Genomic DNA, 18,933 nt, shown 5'->3' with positions numbered 1-18,933 from the left:
GATGCGGGACTCGATCCAGGGACTCCAGGATCATGACCTGAGCCAAAGGCAGTCGCTTAATCAACTGAGCCACCCAGGCGCCCATCATTCAGATTTTTAAACAATTATTTCAGCAGGATCTGCTGTTAAGGGTTTTGTTGTTTTGTTTGCTTACTTTTAAATTAGCCATTTCAAGGTTTGAATACTTAAGGCTTTAGATGGAGAAACCAGTTTTCAATTATGTTGACTTTTTATAAAGCTTGAGCTATGTAGGATTTCAATAAAAATTTGCTACCAAGAAAAAAAAATAGAACAAGTATATTGATTGAATAAATGTTTAAGTAAAATTTTTAAAATTTTCAAATAAAATTTTAAATTTCAAAAAAAGAAAAAAATAGTCTTTATGTCTCAATATAATTTTCTGCTAAAAGTACCTTTTTTTACTTGACTTTTTGATAATTTAATCTCTCAAAAATAAGAGATTTTGGATATATGTATTTGTTTTACTAAAAAGTTTACATGTTGAGGAGCCTGGGTGGCTCAGTCATTAAGCGTCTGCCTTCGGCTCAGGTCATGATCCCAGGGTCCTGGGATGGATGGAGTCCCACATCGGGCTCCCAGCTCAGCAGGGAGCCTACTTCTCCCTCTCCCACGCCCCCTGCTTATGTTTCCTCTCTCGCCGTGTCTCTCTCTGTCAAATAAATAAGTACAATCTTTAAAAAAAAATTAAAAAAAATAAAAAGTTTACATGTTAGTGACAGGGATCTTGAGAGAAAGTAATTATACCATTTTGGACTCTGTAATAGAGAAGCTAGAGAATGTCTGGAGAGAAATACAATATGTATATATGTTTTAGATTTCAAGAAAAAGATATTTCAAAAAGTTCAGAGAAAAGTGGTCTTTATTCCTTGCCTAGATGACTCATCATGAAGGATGATAAAGTGTGAAGATAAAAATCTAATTTTATAGTCACAAGATAAAGGGGCAGGATCTAAGAGTTCAAAATGACTGCATTCTTTGAACAAGAATTTCTTGAACCTTCCAGTTTAGATTTTCAAAGAATATGTATTTGGCAAAGTATTTGATAAAGTCTTCATCTCAATATTATAGAATTGAGACTGGCTAGTAGTAATTTAGATGATTTAAATATGAATTGATCGATCAGTGTTAAGTTTAAGGGAAAGTCTCTAGTAAAGGGCCACAGAGTTCAGTAACTTTTCTGTCTCAGACATTTCTGTCATTGGTTTAGATGAAGATGCTTATCAGACCTGTGTATTAACATAAATCTGGTAGAGTCTCTATCCATAGCTCCTGCTACAGACTAGAAAACTGGTCACGAATAACATGATGAAACAGGTAATTTTAAAGTCTTCGTTCATATTTTAAAAATACAATTCTATAAGCTCAGGTTGGAGGAAAATTAATGTAGTGGCTGATTTGTTACAGTGTTCCATAGTAGGAATTAATAATTCTAATGATCTTTTGTTAGTACTAATTAATCTTAGGCACAGTATTCAGTTCTCAGGATTGCATTTTAAGATGACAGTGACAAAATCAGAGTGTCTATTGGATGGCAAACAGGTTGATGTAGGATCTAAGAACATTTTGCATTAGAAATCACTGAGGGAATCTGGAATGTTTAATCCAGAGAAATATAGTTAAAAGTGATATGCTGAACACTTTCCAAGATCTGAAGACTTGCGGCCATGTGAAGAGGCAAATGAGTTATTCTGTTTTATTCTACAGAGCAGAACTAGAAAGCATTGCTGAAAATCTTTTATTTTTTAAAAATGATTTATTTATTTGAGAGAGAGAGAGAGAAAAAGCGTGCACGCAAGCATATGTGTGTAGGGTGGTGCAGAGGGAGAGAATCTTTGCAGCAGATTCCTGGCTGAGCGCGCAGCCTGCCGCAGGGGGCTGGATCCCACAACCTAGTAGCCGAAACCAAGAGCCAGACGCTCAACCAGCTGAGCCACCCAGGTGCCCCTGCTGAAAATCTTTTAAAGAGGCTGAAAATTGGGGAAAATCTAGTGAGGAGAACTGCCAAGGAGTCTAGTCTCATAAAGTAGAAAGCAGTTCATTCCTGAACATGTTCAAGTAGAGCTGCTTATCGAGGAAGGTGTAGGTGTTCCTGAATTAAACAGGAAGCTGGACTAGAGTAAGCTTTAAAATATTTATTTCAGATTTTAGGTGTTCAGGATCTATGCCTAGGTAGCACAGACTTCTAGGTCAAGGGGAAGATCTGAGTGAATGGTAATATGGTTCAAAACAAGAATCTATTTTTGCAATTTCATTCTATAGAATGCCTTAAGTTTTGGGTACTCAGTCTCATAAATATAGTATCATAATCACCTCTAGTTTCCATATTCCAAGAAATAAAACAGGGTCACTTACTTTTTGTAGCTAGAAGAGATACAAAGACTGTAAAGAATTTGAGTTACAATATTAAATTTTGGACAGTGCTGAAAATGCACAGAAAAATAACTGTAGAGGTTGATAAAATAGAAAATTCATCTTATTAAAATATTTTTAAAGAAGCAGTGTGGTATAGAAACAAAAACGTGGGAATTGAAAATCAAGTCTGAGGTCTGCCACTTACAAGCTGTGTGCTCTTGGGTAAACTGTAACTTAGCTGAACCCCGGTTTTCTCCCCTATAAAATGAAGGTTATACGAAGCATCTTATAGAGTCTTGAGAGCTAACCTAGGGCCATAATAAAAGTGTAAGTGACTTGTTGACTGTGAAACACTAACCAAGGCAGGTAGTATTGTTCCTCTGATGCGTTGGGCTCAGTTATTTCTTGTTACATACTGTAAAAGATTGCTATCCTAGAACCTGACAACTTGTGTTACCATTATTATGTCTATACTCGAGTTTCTCTCTCAGCTAGACCTTGAACTTTCCTTGACAGCCTAGAACATCTCTTTTCCCATCTTGTAACCTGAGGTCCCAGAACAATACTTGACTAAATATTTGTTGAATGAATGAATGGACAGATGGATGGAGCAATCCAAAATGAATGGCTAAAAATAAATTTCTGTGCATGCTCTAACTATGTTAATAGGAAATTTGCCACTGAGACAGGATAATTTCACATTGTTATTTTCCTTTTTTGTCATATTAATTTATGGGGAAAATATGCATTTGGTAAAACTGAATAGTAGGGAAATCTGACTGGGTTAAATTTTGTGTGTGGGTTTGTTGATGAAATTATCCTCTTCCTTATAATTGTTTTTAGATAAGTGTAGACTTCATTTGGTGACTTTTTTCTAAGGAGTTCAAAGACCTTATAATAAGTTATCTCACTACATTTGACAGTGTCCCTTTGAAGTTAGGATAAGGCACAGTTCATCATCCCCATTTCTCAGATGATACTGTAAACAAAGACATTTATCCAAGGTCACAAAACTAATCTTGGATGAACTAGAAACAGAACCCTCTTCACCCAAAATTCATTCTTCATTCCATTAGTCAGTGTTCCCTCTTTCAGATAACTATGCATTTCAGGGGCTGATGTTCAGCACAGCATGGATCCCATCAACTAACTGTTCATTGAGCAGCGTACAGGTACATTAAGGATTGTCAGCAATTCTGATGTGTACAAGCAGAGTAGTACATAACCTATTAATTAATGTAAGGATAGCTTTCTAGGTTAAAGTAAAAAAATATTAATAATACAAAAATTGAGAAGAAGCTGGCTTCTACATCCTGACAATAAATCAAAGCTCCTTTTGTGTGGACACTGTAGCCAATTCTGCCCTCAAGACCTCCAGCCATTCCCACTAAAGCCAGTGAGAACCACATGCATGACCTAGTGGGCACACACTAGTTCTATATTTGTGGATGTTTATTTAAATTTCACAAAATGAGAAACATTTTGGTTGGTAAAAAATACAGCTCTGTTTACAGGCAGAATAAAAAAGGTGGGACTCCGACTTACACACAGGCAATGTAAATATCAAGTTCTAAAAACAGAGGACAAGTCCTGTATCATTTCCTACAGGGCAGGGAGATTAGTTTGACTGCTATGTAACGGAAAGGGCATTTAATAGTAAGTCTCTACACCACATGTGTGCCCGCTCCGTTCACCCCCCATCCCAGCTCTGTTCATCCCAGCTCTGTTCATTAAGTTACCTTAGGAGAACTTTCCTGCCATAGTAACTGTGGGAGTCCTTGCACCTTACAGGAAAAAGTTCCGAATAAATGAAAGAAAAGACCTTTGGAAACTGCAGCTGCTCACATCTATGAGAATAACTGAGTCCTAAACTCTAAAGAACTTGCGATGCATTACTAAGGGAAGTAACAATAATTTTATCTATGTGTCCCTAACACTTCTTTCCACCACCCAGAATACTGTCAGCTGAATCCTAACTGAATTGCTCAATGAGTCTGCTCAATGAGGGGAGAACTTTTTACTCATTTCTTTAACTCATAAAGTAATTATTAGTTTCTTTGTTTTACAATGTATTTGGGACTAATGTATCCAAGGAAGCTTCTTTCAAAGTTTTGAGGTTTTATCTTTTTTTTTTTTTTTGTCCAACTAGAGTCATGATAAATATAACCCTCATCCTATGAAAATATTTTAGATCCATTCCTCCTCACCCCCAGCATAGATAATCTCTCCTCCTGGTTAAGGAAACAGAGTGGCTAATGAGGGATAAGACGGACAGTTCATAGATACAATGCACTCTCTAATCCAGAGCCACGAAGTCTTCCTATGTGTTTAATGGGTTAGGGATGGAGTCAAGAGTCTGCAACGACAATCTCTAATTGAAAAAAAGGGAAATGCCCTCTTAAATGCTCTTTTTCTTCCCCTGGCTTGTTCCTGACAGTAAGTAATGGTACAACTGTTCTAAACTATTCCTCTTCAATTTTATTTTGTTTAATTCAGTCTGTCATTAGAAAGGCTTGCGAGCTTTAGGCTTGATGATTACTCTCGGTGGGAGGAAGTAATACCACTGCAGACTTGTGTTCTAGACAAGCGCTCCTTTATACAATGACGGGGCCTGCCATCGTAAATGAAAGGCTCTTTAAAAAGCAGTGAGGGACTCTTTTAAGCAGACTGCTACCATGTGCTTGTAACCCTCCAGCATAACTTGCGAGGATGAGACAGCAGTGTGTTCTGCTGCAAAGAGGACTATTGTCCTCGTTAGCCTCAAGCAAATTGAGCCATGTTTCGCTGCAATGTAACAGGATTTCCAAAGAGTTTTCAAGCAGTAGTTCCTAAAATTCTGAACAAAATAAAAGGATTAAAATAGGGGATGAAGAGTAAGGAATTTAGAACTCTACCAGCCCCTCACCTAAGGTCAACCCCAAGCCCCAAAATAAAACTTTAAATTTTGTGCACTGCACACTACTTGAGGAAGAATATTGAATAATGAGTTAGATTACAGTTAAGTAACTGAATGCATATGAATAAACCTGAGTGTTTACTCACAAACTCATAGGGTCTGGGTTTTAAAACTTGTGGTAGCTGATTTCTGATATATCTGTTTACATGAGGAAAAGGAAGAAAGATGATCTACATTATTAAACTTACCAGGATTTAAAAGATTTTATTGTAGCCCATTTTTAAGCCTAAGAATGTTCTGGATTTTAAAAAAGAGAAGGCTATAATGCAGTATGTTTTTAATTTTTTATATGCGCCATTCAGGTCTGCTTGGTTCGTTAAAAGGCTGATTTACATTCTAAATTCAATCTGTGGATGCAGTCATAAAATAAATACCTCTGTTTCTCTATACCTCATATACATAAAATGAATCTGAGAAGAAACAAATAAACCAGATTAATATTTTGGGGGCAAAAACATGTTTACTAGTTTAACAAAGCCAAAATGTACCTAAGGTAAAGGTCAAAGACTACTTCATTCCCTGCTGAGCAAATGCTCAGGAAGCACATTTGTCTACGTTTCCTGTCATAACAGGAAGAGTGTAACTTCTTCCTTTCCACGATGGCTTCAGTTTTACCTCCTAACTCCAATATTTTCTCCCTCAGGGCCTTCCAAATCAATCCTCGCAAGACAGAAGGCAGGAGGCTGTCTCCGTTGTAGTTTCCAAACAGTTGCGTTTGTTGAAATGTTATTTAAATGTTAGTGATTTCTTAAGCTAAACTGTTCCAACTTAAAATTAAAAGTCCAATTTCCAAACATTTAGAGTGGTTCTCTTATTCCTATTAGTGGTTCAACATATTTCAAAAGAAATGCAAATATATATGCCATATTATGGAATTTCATTTATTTCAATTTAATTATGTTATTTTGCTTTTTAAACCAAAGCTTTTATTCTGGGGGTGCGGAGGGGGAGTTGCCATACTGTCTCCAATAAGAGTATGTGAGGATGTAAACTTTAAAAATACTTTCATCATAATAATTTTTGAAGGAGCTTATTTTAACCGAATAAATTACAATGTTAGACGAAGTCTAGACTGCAAAAGACATAGCTTTTGAAAAAATTAGCAACATGTTCTTTAATCTACAGTTTGGAAGAAACTTCTTGGTTTATGTGGTCTATTTATAATGTTAATATTTTTAGGGTTGGTTTCTCAGTAATACAATGTCACACAGTTTGTGCATTTGCAAAGCAAAAGGTGACTTGTAGCAGACAGAATGGAGTGTGCATGCATTTGCAGAGGTGAAAGGTGCCATTCAATGCCAACTTTCTACACAAAATGATTGAGATACAATAAATACAAGCATCGGGATTTTTCTAAATGATAAATGGAAATGGAAATGATATGAGATATTCAAATTAGAACTGAAACAACAAAACATCTTGAAGCCCTCAGGTACATGGAAGAAATCGTTACCATTTTCCTTGTGAAACTTTTTGGATTCCCTATCAAAGGAAAGCTAATGAATGAGTTTGATGGCATTTGAGACAATACTTCTCTGGTAGTAAAGGAATAGATCTATTCAATACAAATATAAAATATCCCACATGTATGGGATGCATAGCAAGTGTGTGGCATGCTATCTCTATGATTCAACCATATAGTGGAGAGACCATTTGTGAATTGTTTTTAAATTGCTAAGAATAGAATAGAAATGAATGGCCTGATGTCATAGCTGTTAAACGTACATCTGAGCACTCTAGCTACTTCTTTCTTTGATTTGGAAACTCACAAAAGTACATTTTTTCCTTCTGGTTTCCTTTTTCAGTCTCTTCAATCACCAGTAATTCCAGCTCTCTGAAGAAAACTTTTCCCCTTGGTGATTTTAAGATTAATGAAAGAATGATTTAACTTATGTGCATGGTGAACCTTTAAGTAGGCATCCACAGGATGCATCAATATACCTTATAATTCAATTCTGAAATGTACTACTATGTGCTAATATATTACTATGATACGCCCTAATTTTATTTATTAAAACCAAGTTTAGGGGAGGCAGTTAGCTGTTAAAGAAATGACACTGAGGGGGGGGGGGAAAGGCATAATAATCATCATTATGAGGTATTTGTGGATTTATTTTAGATTTAAATCAACACTTTTGTGATTTTTTTGAACTTTTTATTCACTTCATTTAAAAGAAGGTTCCAGACATTCATTGGCGAACATGGATAACTCTCTGATAGTATTTTAATTTCCTCTCTAATAACATATACTTGCTTTGTATACATACAAACAACTAATGATACTGGAAATTCTGTTTGTGCAAATGGCAAAATAAAAAGTATATGACTGGATTACTCTGTTCTTTGATTCATGGTTCAGAATTCATCACAAAGTTACTTCCTGAAGCAGTTTATTTGTCTTTCTAAATTATCTAGTTCCTTACACTTAAAGAGTAAGTTAGTAGGTTGTTACTCTTCAAGTTTAGAACTGTAATTAGCCTTTTATTTACTGGTATTCTGGATATCACCTTGGAGGAACACTACAGTAAAAATTCCCCTGAAATTTTAGCTTAAATTCTAAGAACTGCCTAAAATAGTAGAAAGCAGGAGAAAGTAAGGAGTAATATTCATTTCTTTTTAAAATAGAGTCATTTGAGGAAATCAATAAATCTCTTTTATTCAGTTTACTTTAAAAAATACCAGATTTAGTTTAAAAACATCTGTATGTAGAAACTGTTCAGAAATTGTATCTACACTGAACATATTTCTCCAGGATTATTTTCTGAGCCCATTTAAGGTAATTTATAAGTCATATAAAGAAACTGACATAGGGGCATAAGAAAAGAGAAAAAGTTAGAAAATTTAACAGCTACGATCTCTGAATTCTTTTTAGTCATAAGGGGATTCTCTTGTTCTATTAACAGGAGAATGCTGCTAATTGTCTTTAATTTGTGCTCCAGTTATTGCACTGATAATTACATGAAATTTTGTTTGCTGGCAAAAACTATTAGTGTGCCAGACCTGATGGAAGAGAATTTAAGACATTTAAAAATCCTTTTCCCTTAACTTACTCTATTAGGCCATGACTGTGTTATTTGGCAAACATTTTTTCCCTTACAATTAGTCAAACATTTAAATGCCTTTTTATAACAAGTCACACAAATGCATTTGGATTTACCTCTCTTATCCTTTCAAAGTGGGGAAGCTGAGAATTTAAAATGCAAACATATACATATAAACAGGTTTAGGTTAGACAAGCCTAGTTTTTATGTATCTGTCCTCTTGATACAACTGATATCACAGATTTCTAAGTCTAATCTGTTTGTAAAAAGAGTCATACAACGGCAAAACTCATTTAAAAAATCTGGCTTTTTCAGGATCGTATTTACTGGTACCATATGAAGGAGGGTAACATTATTGCCTGATTACTGAAGGTACTTAAGGGGTAAAAACAAAGAATGCAGATGGAGACATTGAAATTGTAGTGTTAGAATAAGCTGGAAGCTGGAAGGGATAAAAACGGCGATAAGTAGTTCAAAACAACTTGGTCAGTAACATAATTGGAAAATAAGTCCCACAAGCTTAGAACTTGGAAAACTACTTCTTCCCATCCTTGTCAAAAGCCCTGCTCTGCAAATGTCTGTGATTTTCCTTTGGGTCCACAAGCCATCCTCTGCCATCAGCTTCTGCCCTGAAAGGATTCTCTTGCTCCTCGTGAGCTTCCAAAGCCTCCTTTGTGCTCCTGCTCTGCTCTGTTCCATTTCTCCTTCCAGCTCCCCGATAGCCTTTTAAAGGTAAAACCCTCTTGAAATGAAGGTTTAGGTATGACACAGAGCAGGAGTTGCTTTGACGGAAGTCACATTAACTTATAACAGCTAATGGTTTAGAGAGCCTGAGTCTTAAGGAACAGCTAATAGGTACATTTATTGGGCATTTATTATATGTTAGATGCTTTACATTTATCCCCTAATTTAATTATCCCAATGACCTGGTGAGGTGGGTACTATTTTTTAACCCTTACTCTACCGATGAGGGAACTGATAAGGCTCAGAGGGGTTAAGTCACTTGCTGGAGGGTCATACAGCTAGTAGGTGGGCAGAACTGGGACCAAAGCTAGGTTCATATGTGTCTAAAAACCATGCTCTTCACCATTATGTTATCCTGGATGCAGTATGATGTAATTGGGAAAAAGCAAAGACACAAAACCATGCTCTTAGCCATTATATTACACAGGATGCAACATGACATAATTGAGAAAAGCATGTTTTGTTTTGTTTTGTTTTGTTTTGTTTTAATCTGAAAGATGTGGGCTCCAAATCTTGGCCACCACCTAGTATTACTATCTAACTTCAAAGCTTTGCATGACCTGGGCCCTGCCTTGCATCTAATCTTTTCTCTCATCTCTCTAAAGTCATACACATCAGACTCAAGTTCCACGAGCTTTCCCTTGGCTCCTTAGCAAGCTCTTTCCGTTCTTAAGGAGCTTTGCAAATATTGTTCCATCTGGAATGTTGTCACCTGCCTAACTCTGACTCATGTCTTAGTTCCCATCTTTTAGCATTTCCTCAGAGAGACCTTCATCTAATCCCCAATCTAAATAAAGCACCTCTTGTTAATAGTTTGATAATTTCACTCATAGCACATTATTTACAACATTTTTATTATATATTTGCATATCTCATGTCTGCTTCATCCCACTAAGCCAGGGATCTACAAAATCTGGCCCACAGGCCCAATACAGCCCGTCCCGTTTTTGTCAGTAAAGTTTTATTCAAACACAGACACATTCATTTACACATTGTCCATGGCTGCTTTCGTGACTAGGGAAGAGGTGAGTAGTTGAGACAAAGACCGTATGGCTACCAAGGTCAAAAATATTTGCTATGTGGCCCTTTACAGGAAAAGTTTGCTGACTTCTGTGGCAGATGATAAAACTGTATGAGGTTCGTCTGATTTACCACTGAATACTTATTGTCAGGCACATTGCAATCTAATACTATTTGTTGATTTAATAAATAAATGAACTATTCAACTGTAAATGGGGTTAATAAGAATTAAATGAAATAATACATATGTAATTCTTGGTACATGTTGCTTTTATTAAGTTAACTGGAAATTTCTTTAAGATAAATTAAAAATTCATGATTTTATTTATTTTAACAAGCTAGCTTAAGTAATCCAACCAGTTTAAGTTAGAAATTGAGAAATAAGTAGTTTTCATAAACTCAGAAACTCTGGACAAATTTTGAACAATAAAAAGAGCTGTTAATTTTTTTCCTTCTCTTAAACTATTTTATGTATACAACTGGAGTTTCTGAATTTTAGTTGTTCTCCTTACTTCCATTATGAAAAGGAGAGGAAGGGCAAAATTCAATTTAAACAGATAGCTGCTCTGTTTTATAGCAGTGTTAGTTCTTAATGATATTCAACTTATACAACAGCTTTGTAATATTTCATTTCACACTTTCAAGTCTCTATTTCTTATTCTGTAAAAACACACCCTGTTTTCTGTATAGCCAAATAAACACCTGAAAAGGCAGAGCAGACTTCTAGTACTTTTTAAGAAAAGATGACATTGAACCATTGTGTGAGGTTCTATTAGGGAGTCTGCAGTGGTGGAAGCTTCAAAAAGAGCAAAACAGTTAACATTTTTTCTTTTCAACCTGTGAACACATAGTTTAAAGGAAGCCCAGGCTGGGGGTGCCTCCACACTTGGGATGATTTGCTCCTGCTGGTTTGCTAGTGTTGATTATAGAAGTGACCTACATCTTTTAGGTTCTCATGACCGCTCTTGTAGTAGGTGAGTGGTACACATAACAAACATTTATAAGTCGATGGATGTTGGGGACTGTCAATAGCCATCTAAAATAATCACTGAAATATACATTAAAACATGGCAGTTTTCAATTTTACCAAATCAATTTAAGAGGATGAGTGTACCTAAAGTGTGGAGAAGACTACATAGATCTGAAATTTCTATAGAATAAAATCAAGGAATTCACCTTCAACATTAAAAAAAAAATCTAAATTTAACAGAATTCAAACAATTTTTCTTCTCCTAAAATTATGACGACTTCTGACATGGATGAGAGTAACAGCAATTGTAGACACAACCATATTTAAATTAAGAAAAGATGTTCAATTATTAGCTCAAAACCATGTGCTAAAATTCTTGCACCCCTGTTATGAGTTTTATGTTCCTTTATATAGCATGATGAAAACTCATGAATTCAACCTACAGAAATTTTTTTCTCTCTTTGTAAGCAAAAGGAAGATACAGTGAATTTCATGAACCTAAAAATTACCTGGCATTATTAATGAAATGTAGGTACTAAGTCATATAATTTCTAACTACACTCAAAATAGATTCTAGTCCAAATAATCGGGTCTAAATAGTCAATGGTACATGGTGTTCAATATTTCAATCTTAATTTCAATTTCAAGTTATAAGCCAACTAAAAAATATTGTGGTTTTATATTGACAGAATTACTACTTTTTGGCTTGACCCATAGCAATAAACAATGTGTAGGAAAACAATAAAGAAATCCATCATAAACCTTTATTTATCCTTTAGCTCAATTTTCAGCCAAAAATAGTTCAAGTCATACGTACCTTAAATACAATAATTTAAGGGGGTATAAACTTGAAAATCTAAAAAGTTTCTTTATCTCTTAATGACATACTGGCTTTGATGGCATAAAGAACAACTTCTGTTCATTATAATTTACACAGGTAACAACTTAAGTGTCCATTGATGGATGAATGAATACAGAAGTGGTTATACACACACACACACACACACACACACAATGGAACATTATTCAGCCATAAAAAAGAGGAAATCCTACCATTTGCAACAACATGTATGAATCTTGAAGGCATTATGCTAAGTGAGAAGTCAGACAGAGAAAGAAAAGACTGTATGATCTCAATTATATGTAGAATCTAAAAAACAAACAAACTCATCAAAAGAGATCAGATTTGAGATTATCAGAGGGGGAGGGTGGGAGGAGGGAGAAACAGATGAAGGTGGACAAAAGGTACAGACTTCCAGTTACAAGATAAATAAGTCCTAGGGATGTAATGTACAACATGGTGACTATAGTTAACACCAATGTATGATATACAGGAATGTTGCTAAGAGAGTAAATCCTAGGAGTCCTCATCACAAGGAGAATTTTTTTTCTTTCTCTTCTTTCTTTTCTTTTTATTGTATCTATATGAGATGATGGGTGTCAGCTGAACCTATTGTGGTAATCATTTCACAATATATGTAAATCAAACCAACACAATGTATACCTTAAAATTACACAGTGATGTATGTCAATTACTTCTCAATAAAACTGGAAAAAATATAAAAAAACTGAAACCACAAATCAGTTCTAGTCTCACTTGCAGTTCCAAAAAGACAGAAAGGGACAACCGGAGAGATAGAGTGTCTTTATTTGGGGAAAATGAGTCTGGTGAGGGCATCTCCAAGGCTATCCTCTTAGCTTTCCTCAGAGTAAATGGCCAACAGGTAAAACATTCTCTCCCATGGTCAAGGAATGCCTGTTTTGCAGGTTCCATTATCCATCTGTAATGGTTGGGATCTGGCAGTACTGTAATTTCTCCCATATTTTGTTATTTAACATTAGAATGTATACAAACCACCCAGCTATCCTTATATCACCTAACTAAATGCACTCTCCCCAAGTGTGAAGAAAAACAGTCAAATCACAGATATTCAGGATATACAAGTCTTTGCTGAATAGAGCATTTGGATATATAAAATCTTTAGGATACATTAATGGGATCATACAGCATTATCAATGGAGTTGTAGAAAAAAAATTGTAACATCATCTGCCTCTTTGTTTATAAAATTCATGGTTTAAAGAAGATGGTGTGAATTAACTAATAGTTTTTGCCTATATGTTTTAAGTTACTAATATTTGGCGAGGGTGTTCGTTGTTGTTGTCAGCACAATGCTAAATATTTTGAATACATTTCAAAGTCTCTTTTACTGTGAATACAATGAAAGCTATTTTTATAAGCCTATATTCTAAACCTTTAAATGGATGACCACAAAAGGCCTTGTTTCCATGCATATAAGAATATCTTTGTTTGATGATGCATGCAGTGTAGCAATGTTATGCTTATTAACTCTTAATTATTAAGCTATTAGTATTACAGAAGTACAGTTCCCATTCAAAATTTATGTCGAAATAAAAAGTGAACAATCATGAATGTGTAAACTATTTCTCTAACAGACAAGGTAATTTTTTTCCCCTTTACATATGATAGAATATTAGCGTTTAAACTGGCCACATTTAATTCACTAAAACTTCTCTTAATGGATGTTTGTAAGTTCAAAATGTTTTCAGTATCTTTAAAATACCTGGGGACAATGTAATAAATAGTCCATGTAAATAATGATACAGGAAAAAGTTTACCCCACTCACCTGTCTGTTACGTTCATCCATAATCCTCGTAATCTGAATCTTTTTTCTCCCCATAGTCCCCGTTTTTCTTCTCTCTCTCGTCCCTGAAATTATGTATTTTTTCCTTCCTTTTCTTTCTCCTTCCTGTTTCCTCCAAACAAATCTCCTTCTTCAGCACTTGCACTGCTCAGTTCCCAAATTCCTGCATTCGTTCCTGCTGGACAAAAGAGAAAAATTAAATACCACTTTAACAGAGAGGCGGTTTCGTAAGAGCGATCATATTCTAATTTTTTAAAAAAGAGAACTATATGAAAGTAAGCCAATCAAATGAATGAAAATAAGTACTAAAAGCACATAGTATATCCCACGCAGGAGCATATCAAATAGGAACGGTTTGTTTTTATAATTAAAATAATCTCATAAGTAATTTAACAAGTCATTTAAATGACAAAAACTATACTTCAAAGCCCAACACTTGAAATGTATCTTTTGCAACGAGTTCCTTAATATTTTTTAATGAAATTAGGTGACTATTTTCACCCTTCTATTATGAAAAATTACCTAAATCAGAGAGTTAATGAACCTTTATGTACCTGTGTATGCTAAGTAGGGCAGCTAATTCATTTCTGAAGGGAAAACAATCTCGTGTTTTGACAGCAGAGGTGATAACGTCCCCTCGTTATGCAAATAGGATGGACTATTATGAAAGTGCTATTTGATATATGTAAATGTCAACTAATTTAAATCTAAATCCTTTAATCTTATTTTTAAAAAGTCACTGCCATGAGAACACTGTAAAAATAATATGGGATATTTAATCTTACATAATAAGCAGCTATCAGCAGTGAGATCTCCTTTTCCTCTTGAAAGCCCTTAAGCTATATCTTGAATACAAGAATCAAAAAAGATAATCATTCACAGAAAAGAAATGGTGCAAAAAATTAGAGTATTACTCCATTTATAATGATACTTTTTTTTATAACTACACTTTTTATAATAAGCCCTCAGTTCTCTAAATTTAAATATTTTAAAAAGACATATCATATGTCTTTGGTGAGTAAGATACAAAATTACAGAAGCCTGGTATTATATACTAGATACCTTTAGGTCATGAATTAAAATTAAAGAAATGATCATCAATAATATAAAATAAACCCAGAGAACCCTAGTATTAAAAGTATATATTTTACTTTGTTTTAAATTATATCTGAAAACACTTGAACATAATGAAAATGAATTGCCGTGAAATGTGGAAGTTAACAAGAAAGCATTCCACATTGGATTCTTCATTTGTATGCAACAGCTTCAATTATTCTATCCAGTTTTATGTCAAAGAATGCTACTACTTTACGCATTGCTCAGAATTTCCCTGTTTTAGTTGGTGTCTGATCAGGGACCTGAGAAATTCCCACATGTATTATGTAATGTTAAGCCAATGTCCTGGCTATTTAATAGATTATTTGGCTTCAGTTCAAAGTTATTGGAACAGGAAAGCTGTTATACACTTGGTCAGATCATCAGCTGTCTTTTGATTTCTTTAATTTAATTTCTAAATTCTTTATCACCTTGAGTAAATTTCTTTAAATGAAAATTTTCTGTGATTATCTAATTGCAGAAGCTATTATGATATAATTAGTTCTGGTGGATTAAGTGCTGCTTAAATACTAAGACCATCCATTCTCTTTTGCCCAATGCCTTTCTATGAAACTGCAGCTCAGTTGTGCCTTTGGGAATACTATATATGTTGAGTAATATCATGACCACACAGTGCTCATCAAAAATTATTACTCCAGCGGCAATTTTAAACTGTTGGAAGTAGTTCAAAAGTTTTAAAGAGTTATGTAAATAACACACATTTGACAAATACACATGAAAAAATTAGCTATAATAAGACATTAAAATCACATTAAAATATGAAACATTCACGAAGCACAACCGCATTATATATTCCCTGTTGCCACACACTGTCCATCTATTTATTTTTAGAAACTGTCTTAAATATCACTCAACTGGGCAACTTTCCTGTGTTTCCTATAGTCTTACCTTAGAAGCAAGCGGCACGTTAGAATGGCATTTCCCATGCATGTGCAAGACCCCAAAGAAACAGACAGGCTTCCTCTGTCACAGAAAAGCCAACCCATGGATCCACAGCAAACACATATGGGACAATTTCCTTTCTTTTCATTTGGCTAAGGCCGGTGGCACTATCGGCTTACAGGACTATGCCTGCCTAAGCGCTTATTCACTTTAAGGTGGAAGGTCAGGGTGAACAGATTAGAGTGTGGTGACAAGGCGGGGAAGACGAGAACTTCTACAGATCCTGGTTTCAAAATACAAATAACCAAACAAGCAGAGAAGCATCCCTCGAGAAAAGTCTCTTCAGAAAGGCAGAGAGAGAACTCCTCATGAGCCAAACTTAGAAGAGTTCGTACATATCACCACCCCGTATTTCACAACTTTGAAAGGAGAGACACTTTTTAAAAAGAGCAGAGCAAGGATTTTTTTTAATTCTTAAAAAAGGATGGGAAATATTTTGCCTGAAAAAATTTGTATGTGTATATCAAATACATATATATAAAACAGTCAGTGAAAATGCCATTAGATGTATTTTCCTTTTTGAAATATGCAAGGTAATGTAAAGAGAAACAAGCTTAAATTTCAGTAAAATTAAAATATTTTCTTGTTTTCCATAAAAATGAATTATTTCTTGAAGTGTAGCCTTCTGAACATTTTTAAAATGCAAAACCTGATATTATTATGTACATATGCAGAAAACTACGTGATGGTGATGTGATTTTTTCATGAAGTAAAATACGTCACGAAATGTGCCTTAGAACATTTGATTATGGATCACCACATTTCAAGGCTGTCAGTAAAAACTCAAAGAGTTAGGAAGGTCAACAATAGCTCAGTAGTAGTTTCCTTAGTGTAAGTACTTCTCTAAGCTGATTTTTATGCAAAAATTGTATTGTAAGGTCAGTTTTAAGTATTAATTTGTAGGAGGCCTAGAGAAGCTGAAAAAGAGATTAAATAACTTTAGTAGTTTTTAAAATTTGTTTTGTATGTATACGAAGAAAAGAATAGCTAAACTACATGTAGTAGAATTTCAAGTTATGCTGAGAAGTTTCATTATGTACAATCAACCATAAGCTTAAAATAATTCCAGCAGCCTTGCCGCTACTTCTTTCCACATGAAAGAAGCATTCTTGGAAAATGACAGAGCTACATAGAAACAATCAGTAATTAAAAAAAGAAAAAGAAATGCTCTACCACAGTTACACTCTATAGAGCTACAGTCTTCTGCCTTTTTTTTTTTTCTTTTTGTCAACCTAAATATAAGAAAAATAAAATCAGGCTGCTTACTAAAAAGGGGAACTTCATTATGGCAGGCTTCTGTTCACTTTGAGTTTGGCATAAGCCGACAGATGAAGGCAAAGTGGTTTTGAGACCCAAGTTGAGAAGAATTTCTTGTGGACAGATGCTAAAGATCATTCTCCTACCCCAGCTCTCTCATTTACAAACAAGTTCCCTTGAGTGACACATACCTCCTCCCCCCTTCCCTGCCTCACTCTTTCTCGCTCCTTTCCTCCCTCCCTCCCTCCCTCTGTCCCTCCCTCCCTCCCTCCCTCCCTCCCACAAATCCCTCCCTGTAACACAGAAGAATCTTGACAGAATGGCAGGAAACACGCACAGACTGGTCAGGGAAGGATATGATGTCAGCAACCACGAACAATAAAAGGTGTAAAGGTGCTTCCTTCCCTAAACTGTTCCAGAAGTGTAAAATGGGAACCAAAACTCTTCACTTCCTTCTCTGAGCAGAACTGTCTGAGTGTGCTGTGCTGCACACCACACACAGAGAGGCCTTTGAGAGGTTCAGATAAGGGACAATGACAGAAATCCAGACATGGGGATGCAATTTTTTATTTCTAGTTTTAAAACACCTAAGAAAAATCCATTTCAGTTCTAGGTTAATATTTTGTATGACTTCTTTAAGAAATAAAAATAAGAAAACAAACAAGTTAACTTCGGTGAAGTAGGAGATATATCATAATTACCTTTATTACCTCACAAAAATCATCTGACACAGCTAATGCAGCCATATAATCATAATTTACTTTTTGAGGCAAATGAATTCTATACAGACAAAGAGCCAATGCCAATTGGATAAATTTTATTTTTGGTAAAAAAAAAAAAGAATTCCAAAAACTGCCCCCCAAAATATATCAGTGTTTGTTAGTAAGGCACATTGGTTACTTCTTTGTACCCATAGTTTAAAAAAAGATATAGTGGGTGGGGAGAATAGATGCCTATGTTACTGAAGGTCTCAAAGTTCTTTTAAAAAATTCAGAGTAAGAACCAAAGAAACTAACATAAACTTTCAGTACATAGTGAAACTATTTATTTCAATCTCGTCACTATTAGGTTCCTTCTAACATGGAAATGGCAGTCTACCATAAGTTTTCTGTAGGAAGAAAACCACATATCAAGTGGATCTGAGTCATCTTCAGATTTCAATCATCTTCCCACAACACTTTGATTTAGAAATTAAACACAACCTTCAGTTATGTGTTTTGATCGTAGAGTAAGACTGCCATGCCACATTAAAAGATGTGGGAAGAAATTAATTCTCTTCTGCTAAACTTATCTTTACAAAGCATGTATTTGCTATGATAAGCACAATGCAGTCACTTAAATAAAAACAGCCCATGAATAATGATAAAACATTAAAATATGTGATGTCAATTTGCAAAGAAAGAATTCTGGTTTTCTTTTACTAGTATTAGCAAATAACTTCTTCACTGACTCACATATTCAAACACTAGCATCTCCATATAATGTTTTATAAAAACTCAAGGCTGAAAACCAAGAACACTGTATCACACAAGAAATACTGTTAAATAAATACAAACTGGATTCTTAGTAAGGGACAAAAATGATATTAAGCCCAGCTGCTGCAAGCCCGGTATTACTAATTCAGATAATTAAATGATCCAATATTATTTTAAGTGGAAAACTTTGCTCATTATGGTACATCTAGATACACTTAACTTTCTACCTTATGATATATTTGAAAGACATATGAGACATGTAATTATATTTTGGTTAAAAGCAACAAGTAGAACTTTTACTTTTTTTTCTGCTTAAGAGGTATTTTGAACTTCAAAAGATATAATAATTATTATTCTTACCGTTACTCAACTAT

The 18,933-nt window shown here is 34.7% G+C and overlaps 1 protein-coding gene across 6 annotated transcripts in view; it reads right to left on the bottom strand.

Annotated features, from left to right (window-relative positions):
- MEF2C (myocyte enhancer factor 2C) overlaps positions 1–18,933 on the bottom strand; it is a 151,034-nt gene that overhangs the window by 81,600 nt on the left and 50,501 nt on the right. For 4 of the 6 annotated variants that reach the window (XM_032404025.1, XM_032404027.1, XM_032404021.1 and 1 more), the window contains exon 2: positions 13,752–13,944. In XM_032404025.1, coding sequence (XP_032259916.1) covers positions 13,752–13,805 — 54 coding nt within the window. In that variant the 5' untranslated portion in view covers positions 13,806–13,944. Of the gene's footprint in view, positions 1–13,751; positions 13,948–15,773; positions 16,177–18,933 lie in introns of those variants that run through there. The other 2 variants (XM_032404024.1, XM_032404023.1) reach the window with 2 other exon arrangements.

The sequence above is a fragment of the Phoca vitulina genome, unplaced genomic scaffold (genome assembly GCF_004348235.1).
Source record: "Phoca vitulina isolate PV1807 unplaced genomic scaffold, GSC_HSeal_1.0 scaffold6, whole genome shotgun sequence".
Lineage (NCBI taxonomy): Eukaryota > Metazoa > Chordata > Mammalia > Carnivora > Phocidae > Phoca > Phoca vitulina.
Note: the sequence above shows the minus strand (reverse complement) of the source record. Positions and strands in the feature narration are given on the sequence as shown.